The sequence below is a fragment of the Photinus pyralis genome, unplaced genomic scaffold (genome assembly GCF_008802855.1).
Source record: "Photinus pyralis isolate 1611_PpyrPB1 unplaced genomic scaffold, Ppyr1.3 Ppyr1.4_LG9, whole genome shotgun sequence".
Lineage (NCBI taxonomy): Eukaryota > Metazoa > Arthropoda > Insecta > Coleoptera > Lampyridae > Photinus > Photinus pyralis.
Window position 1 is genome coordinate 5305067 of NW_022170878.1, and position 8205 is coordinate 5313271.

General features: G+C 41.5%; 1 protein-coding gene and 1 long non-coding RNA gene across 2 annotated transcripts; both read right to left on the minus strand.

Annotated features, from left to right (window-relative positions):
• Window positions 1-922: 922 nt before the first annotated feature.
• Window positions 923-2122, minus strand: LOC116181536. The gene is made up of 2 exons (XR_004147270.1): window positions 1759-2122; window positions 923-1713 (listed from the first exon to the last, which is right to left on the minus strand). It is a non-coding gene; the product is annotated as an uncharacterized LOC116181536 (long non-coding RNA).
• A 2998-nt stretch (window positions 2123-5120) lies between these two features.
• LOC116181526 (lysophosphatidylserine lipase ABHD12-like) lies at window positions 5121-6856 on the minus strand. Its single transcript, XM_031501919.1, has 7 exons — window positions 6444-6856; window positions 6293-6393; window positions 5940-6242; window positions 5643-5890; window positions 5434-5598; window positions 5258-5385; window positions 5121-5204 (listed from the first exon to the last, which is right to left on the minus strand). Exons 1-7 carry the CDS (start codon window positions 6563-6565, stop codon window positions 5156-5158), a joined length of 1116 nt encoding a protein of 371 aa, XP_031357779.1. The 5' UTR covers window positions 6566-6856; the 3' UTR covers window positions 5121-5155.
• Window positions 6857-8205: the final 1349 nt, after the last annotated feature.

The window sequence follows — 8205 nt, forward strand, 5'->3', positions numbered from 1 at the left end:
TGCAATTGCTAGGTGGAAAAGCTGCCTGCGCCATCTAAAAAGCACGAACGGGGGTTACGTTTGGCATCTTGTCTTGAATGGCGGTCGTGAACGCGTCCCTCCATAAATATTTGTTGTTATTTTGTGTTATTTAATGCAGGTAGTAATTTCTTTATATCGTATTTGTGTATTGTATACCGCATTTTATATTTTGTGTATTTGAATCTTTGTTTTTGAAATTTTCTTGGTTTAACCGCAATGCAGAATCACATATGTGATACCGTTACGCTATTGTTTGTAATTATTTACGTTTTTGGTGTAAATCTTGCTTAATTTATGTTTATTGATGTTGATTACTTGGTCTTGTCCCTGAAGTAACATTCATATAAGTTTTGATCATTTTATTTTAATATGTGGAAATTACCGATTCGTTTGATGTATGTATGACTTGTTGTTTGTAACTAACATTTTCTCCGCGAATGAAGCAGTCACGGGGGTGGTAAAACTGTAGTCAAAATTGAGCTACGACACCTAATTCCGTGACTGTCTTCGACATTCAACTGTAGGCTCGAGACCCCGAAACCAGTGGCGGGTTATCTATCTTGCAGGAACGGGATTACGCTAATCAAAGCTCTTTGGTTTAGAATCTATGTGCGATAAATGAGTGGCGATTGTTGTACAACTTTGGTTGGACGTCCAAATGCTGCTTGGGTAAATGGTGAAAAATTGTAAGAGATACCTACTAAAATTACCAATTGTGAGTTAGCCGACGGAAAAATTTTTTTCGAAGAAAGATCACTATTTAAGATTTAATACGCTAGTGTTTCAACCCTACAATGTAACAGCCGTTACAACATTGAAAGTTTTCAAGGCACAGATTTTCAGTGGGACGTTTCATCTTGGAGAAACCATCATAAACTTCATATTTTTATATGAACCAAAAAAGTGTACATAAGTATATTGAGTATCATTTTTTATTATTTACAATGATGTATGGCACAATATAATTGCTTATTAGGAATTTCATTTACAGGAACCACCATCAACATTTAATAAATGGACTGTCAATGATAAACGCGCATACTGCAGGTAAGAGAGAAGGGAAAACTAAGAGGACGAACTGTCTCTTACGGTTACGCACCTGATTGGTTTTTCCAATTTAATTTCTTCTTTTGAAGGAACCTATCAGATGCGTAACGGTAAGAGGCAGCTTGCCCTCTTAGTTTTCCCTTCTCTCACCTGCAGTATCCGTGCTTCATTTATTATATGTCAATGGGAACCACCAATGAATTAATGTGACATTTTGTCAAAGCCTACTACACCAAAATGTTGAACTTTGATTGTCAGAAGAAAAGTTGCAAATTGTTCACATTTTGGTGTAGTAGACATTGACAAAATAATTCATTGATGGGAAGAGGGGGGTTTTCTTTTTCTAGTCCCCTGTAAACAGCAGCTCCCAAGCATGTGAAGTCTGTTGTCTCTATTCCCAAGTCAATCATCTTTGTGGTACCTAAAACCAATGTTTTAAAAACAGAGGACGAGACTAAAAAGCCCTCCTGGAAGCTGTGGACCCTAAGTGTAAGGATTACATTAGACAGGATGATCAAAATTGACCGTAATCAGAGAAGGGCAATCTTTCCACACCGAAGCTATCCATTTTGACTGTATATAGTTAGACCTCCCCCCCCCCTCGCAGCATCTGATGTACTTGTCAAGTTTCTCTTGAGGAGCCATCTAAAACAGTAGACTTTAGAAGGTGTTGTTTTACCGGCGGCTTACTATTCATCGAGTGTTGACCGAAGTCACATTTAAAATTTGAGTTTTAATACTCATACTTGATCCACGTTGTTGATGTACTTCCGCCATTGTCCAGCGATTTGAAGCACTGTTCAGTAATGGTAATTTCGTCCTTTAAGCATTGATTACTGGAAAGGACGAAATTACCATTACTTTCATTGCTTACTGTTTCCTTGAAGATCGGATGGATTTCTTCTTGTTCTATTGAGTGGTGCGACATCATTTCCGTCCGTATCTATCAAGAAATTTGCCACAATAGTTTTCGTTCAAAAGTAAAGCAGAAATGTCTATCTATCGGTCAAGGGCTATTTATAGCACAGCTCTTTAGTACACACGTCGATAAAGAACTGGCTGTAGCTCAAGTAACGGTAACGGGCTCATAAGCGTCACGTGGCGGTGTCTGAAGTAGAAGCTGCGATTGAAGAGGCACCTGGCGAACTATTTAAAACGAGACTTGAAGACAAAAAACCAGTGTATCCTATGCAAAAAAAATCCGCTGAATCCGAAAATTGTAGGTATTTCCCCTGACCGGAAACTCCCGGAATATATTGTTATAAACAAAAAAACGAAGAAAAAATGAGAAAATGGTCACTTCATTTCCAAAACAACGTAGGTTGCATAGTGATTGATTAATTAAATAAACAAGTTGAAAAAACAATGCTTTGTCTTTCAAAAAAGGTTGTACCGGGTGACCCGATAAAACTGTTCCTCGGCTATATCTCGAGAACCGTTCGTCATATGACTTAGAGAGGGGTAAAAGAAATTATTGGGTAAATCGGTCATGAAGAATCGCTGGAAAATAGTTGTAAAATTGACCAACAGAGGGCGTAACTGCCGTCTTAAATTTTAAAATTACATTTTCTTTAGATATCGCATAATAAACTGAATTTTTTTTCACATTTTTAAAGAGAACCAGTTGATCTATCATTTTCGTAAAAACAATTTCTCAGTTAATTCAAAAACAAAGATGATGTGGGGCGTTCAATTGTTTTTTGCAATAACCTTCTCTATTGTAACTTCTTAACGGTTTGACCGATTTTAGTAAATTTGGTATGTTTGGAAAGAGCATTCCTTGGCCAATGAGAATCAATCAAAATATAGTTAATTTAGTTGAATCCTTCTCGGCCAGGGGGCTAGTTTTGACACTATGACCCAAAATCCTAAAAAATCAAATGGAATGATATGACTTTTTCTTTCTTGGGCCTCCACGTGCCCTTATCCTCCGCGTGCAAAACTCACTCAATTTTAATAAATCAATTTTGAATTGCAACTTGCATTATTCGTATACCGCGCCATTGACCAAACAAAAGGGAATTTTTCGAACTGTGGGGTGCTATTCGAAAAACGACAGATAGAGGGTTTTAGGTGGGCCCTTCGGCCTCCACGGCGCCCTTGCTTTCCGCGTGCAAAACTCACTCAATTTCAATAAATCAATTTTGAATTGCAACTTGCATTATTTGTATACCGCGCCATTGATCAAACAAAAGGGAATTTTTCGAACTGTGGGGTACTTTTCGAAAAACGACAGTTAAAGGTTTTTAGGGGAGCCCTTGGGCCTCCACGGCGCCCTTACCCTCCGCGTGTAAAACTCACTCAATTTTAATAAATCAATTTTGAATTAATGAATTGCAACTTGCATTATTCGTATACCGCGCCATTGACCAAACAAAAGGGAATTTTCGAACTGTGGGGCACTGTTCGATAAACGACAGTAGAGGGTTTTAGGTGAGCCCTTGGCCCTCCACGGCGCTTTTATCCTCCGCGTGCAAAACTCACTCAATTTTAATCAATCAATTTTGTATTGCAACTTGCATTATTCGTATACCGCGCCATTGACCAAACAAAAGAGAATTTTTCGAACTGGGGCACTTTTCGAAAAACGACAGTTAGAGGGTTTTAGGTGGGTCCTTGACTCTCCATGGCGCCCTTATCCTCCGCGTCCAAAACTCACTCACTCACACACTTGCGCAATTTGTCCACTTCGGGGACGAATTTGTCGCGGTTTAGGGCTCTTTTCCAAAAAGGGGATGAAAATTGGCCCCGGTGCAATCACTTTCGAAGGCTGTTGATTTAAAAAAAAAGAATGTAACTTCAGCGCGATCCTAGTTATTTTTTGTTTCCCCGTTTAGGTTGGCACCATTCCAAAAGACCCATTGAACTACAGGGTGGGGCAGAAGGACTTGCTGATTTGTATTCGGCGTCCTTAGGCGACGATTGCTCCGACGAAAGTGGGAATAGGTATATTTGAGAGAAGGGGATATAAAGTTTTTCCGCCGCGTAGTGTAGTCACCATCAGGGGGTGGACGAAGGCGGGACGCCCGTTCGCCGTCGAGGTATACTTTTCTAACGGTCGCTCAGACATAGCCACGCAACGTGCATTCCGTACTCATTTTAATATCGCGCCACGTGGACGTGTTCCTGGCCGACAATCCATTGTTTCATGGGTCAACAATTTTAGGGAAACTGGTGATGTGAAGAAAAAAAATTAAAATGAGTACGGAATGCACGTTGCGTGGCTATGACTGAGCGACCGTTAGAAAAGTATGCCTCGACGGCGAACGGGCGTTCCGCCTTCGTCCACCCCCTGATGGTGACTACACTACGCGGCGGAAAAACTTTATATGCCCTTCTCTCAAATATACCTATTCCCACTTTCGTCGGAGCAACCGTCGCCCAAGGGCGCCGAATACAAATCAGCAAGTTCCTCTGCCCCACCCTATACTCTTGTAACGTATATAGTTCAATGCTTAGACCATATAGTACATGGACTGCTATTAGTCCTATGCTTTCAATACAAAATGGTTGGTCACAGATAGGGGGCACTGTGGTCGTGGGTATGTGAATCTTAGGGTAAACTAAAGTCGTATGAACACCACTCGGATCGCGTAAAGAGTAACTTTTATGGTAACCGCGTAGTACGGGAAGCTTTAAATATTTTCTTCTATACGTCCACAAATACGAATAGGTTTGCTTTTTTTGCCATATCTAGGAGATTTATTAATTGACGTTTGTTAATTTATAGGTTGACAGTGTCAAATCGTGTCTAATCGGACGGACTCGTTTACCCTGAAATTCACATACCCAGGCGATACCCTTGACCGTATTTTAGTTACAATTAGCAGTCCATGTACTGTATGGTCTAAGGAATGTCTTTAAAAAAAGCGAATGTAACTTCAGGCTGATGGAAATAGGCTCGAGTTTCCAGACCTGTATATACGACCGTGTATAAAACGGTGTTTGTATAAAATAGGTCCCTCGGACACAGCCATTTTTTATCGAAACTGACAAACTGTACCATAGCCACATCCAGCAGCTGCAAATTTCAAAATTGGGGAAAAGCAAAAATTAGAAAACAACTTTAATAAAAAAAACAACAATATCAATAATTGGTTTGTGTCTGAAATTCTTCACAAGTTTTCGTGTGGTTCCTAAAATACAAATCGTTAACATCTCGTGCCGAGAACGTACGTGACCACCTCACTTTATCATTGCAGGTAATTCGCTCCATTTGTATATGCAGTCGTGTCCGAATCCAAACTTGTGTGATAACTGATGAAAAACGACACCTCCCTGTGTCGCGGCATCGCGATTCTGTGCACTTTTCAACACCTAAAATAGACCATTACCGCATTACCCTCATAAAAACCCAGCACCGACTTTAACTCCCAACGAAAACGGCGTGTGACGATCGTCTTTCGCATGCAGCATCATTATCGGACAGTCGACTTTTAGTAGGTAATCGACTGTGCGTAAACTAAATCCGTTTTTCTCCAGCGGATCCAACATCGTCGACTCATACCACGGCATCCACGAGTATATAATCTTAAATGCGAGAATTAGCAGACGGATCATCTCGTCGCGATTACTTTGTACGGCGACGTCTCTCGTAGTTGATCCGTGATCGTGGTGAACGGCGCCTCTAACACCAAACCGGCTGGCACGATGTCCTCCTCGTGCAGTTTAGAGATCGTGTGCGTGGCCAGGGCGGCCCCAATTCCGTGCCCCCAAAAGTATACGTCGGCGACTGAGAGCGCCTGCACCCACTTGTAAATCCTGATCGAGTCGCTTACAATCTCGTCTTCCGACGGAAGCGCGTGGGAGGAATCGGCGTAGCCTGCAAGATTGTAGCGGTGCAACCGTCGCGGAGTCACGGTCATGCTCACCTCGGTAGTCGAACGCGATTACGTGGAAAAACTGTCTTAGTACCCGGTAAAGGGGGGCGTACTGTATGCGATTGCCGCCGTTCTCGTGGAAATGCAGCACGATCGGGTAGTCGAGGTCGGTGAGTGTCCGGTCGTAATCGAAGCTCCCGCTTTCCGACTCGTTGATCAACGGTTCGGGCAGCAAGTGCCACACGCCCACGACGAGATTTCGTTCGTCGTCGACGGGTAGGTAGAGCAGCCGGGACCCGGACAGGTTGTACTTTTTAAAATTGCCGTACTCCGAGTGCTTGGGCAGTAGGTCATCTGAAATTGTGTCCGGTGAACGCTCGGAGCTCGGTTATGGGGAGCCGTACCTGTCGGAAACACGAGGCTTCGCTGTAAGTCGATGGTGTGCTTGAACAGGAACGGGTACCCGACGAATACGAGAAGAAAGGCGACCACTAAGAGAACTAATCTGAAACGTCGACGGTAAGTCGAGATCGGTCACGACCGTGGGTCACTTACATGAATATAAGCGTAATTAGGCAACAGGTGAGGCAGCAGTTTTTTCGCCTAGGCCTTTGGCTTTCGTAGTACAAAAGCGAGTCCTGCACGCCGCTATTTTTGTTTGGCACTTTCCCAGGCATTTCAGACAAAAGTGCCTCGCCGCGAGTATACTGACCTTGCCTTCTCAACTTTTTTTTAAAAATAAACTTATTTCCTATACTGACTAAATACGTAAAGGTCACAGCAGAAATTATGTCAGCAATTACATCACTCGCGTAATTGTAATCTTCGATTTGTGATTCACGGATTTTTAAATTTAAAATGTGGGACACGACGCGCGGACGTCGCCCGGCCAGTTATAGAACTGAATTTATTAGAAAAATATACGATCCACGAAAATAAATTATTGCGGCGCGTGTTTGTTTAATCTTATCGTTTCTTTTTTTTTTAACATGTCGCGTTGAAGGTAAGTGGAACGGTTCTCTGACCCCGCCGGATCGGAAGATCTGTCTCGTTTTAACAGTTTGATATTATGTAATTGTTGCTCGCTCTTTTCATTGCAGGTGTATGGGAAGGATATAACAAAGGCATGTGGTCCGTGTGCCCTTCGAACCGTATACCTCTGTATTTGGCCTTTGGCCCGCTTTTTTCATGCATAATCATTGTATAATTAAAAGCGAAAGCGCGAAGCAGGGTATTCCCATGTGGGAATTCATTAAGAAGCGATATATAGGCAACCGCACTTGCAAACTAACGCGTTCCACCAGAAATTACTAATTAGGAGTTCTGGGGGAAGCCCTCCCCCTTGAAGTTCAGTCTTAGAAGGTGTTCCTGGTCATAAAACACCGATTTTGAAAATATGGAGGGAGGAGCGAACTTCAGGTAGCCCCTCAACAGGAGCCACAAGGGTTTCTCGCTAATATTAAAAGAACAAAAACAAATATGTAGTGCCCAAAGATGACAGCTCCCGCGCTAACAAAATCGAGAAAACACTCGTACCCAAAGCTTACTATCGGAAAGGTGGAACAGAAATACACACTTATTTCATTCGAAAAACAAAAGAAAGTTTATTGATAATTTTCATTCCTACAGTTCATACAAAATTAGACAGAATACATTTAAAGCCAAAGAAATGCCATGTTCCCCTAGGACTCATCGGACAACAGAACCACGTCGAAGAAAAATCTGAATCACTGTTCACAGAGGAAATATAGAGGCAAATGTGGAAAACGCCAAACACATTTCACATCACACCTACAATATACAAAAAGTAACAATCCGAGGAAGCAACTCTTGAATTTGAATAATTTAAATCTGAGGTAAATTTGATAAGGCAAAACATGGCCAGCTCAAACAAATTTTCCCATTTGTGGAAAATAACATTCCGAAGTCTCTTATTATGTTAAGTACATGAAATACATTGTTAATTAGCCGGACCTTCTCCAGTCCTGAAGGTACTGAATACGGTAACTTTATACCTCGCCTTATACTAGTAAAGTTGTATTTCGAGATGAATATGCCGCTAAGTACCTATCTTTACCACTTCTGCATCTAGCTCTACACGGACGAAATAGTTAAGACATTAAAAATGGCAGATACATACACAAAATCGCGAATCAATATACGAAACAATCAACTGAAAATTAATAACTGGCCAATGTCAAACAAACCAAAATAGGAATAAAATTTACATTGAAAGCAAATAAATCCAAATTCAAGGATCACTTACACCTGAGTTACAAAGAGCTGAAATGAACATTTCACTTAAATAATAATAATA

What these genes read in the sequence shown, in the direction of transcription:
- LOC116181526 (XM_031501919.1), bottom strand. Translation starts at nt 6,565, where the DNA reads ATGCCTGGGAAAGTGCCAAACAAAAATAGCGGCGTGCAGGACTCGCTT. An exon ending in CTAATTACGCTTATATTCAT is followed by an intron (nt 6,394 to 6,443) that starts GTAAGTGACCCA and finishes TCGACGTTTCAG; the next exon opens with ATTAGTTCTCTTAGTGGTCG. An exon ending in CGTTTTCGTTGGGAGTTAAA is followed by an intron (nt 5,386 to 5,433) that starts GTCGGTGCTGGG and finishes GGTCTATTTTAG; the next exon opens with GTGTTGAAAAGTGCACAGAA.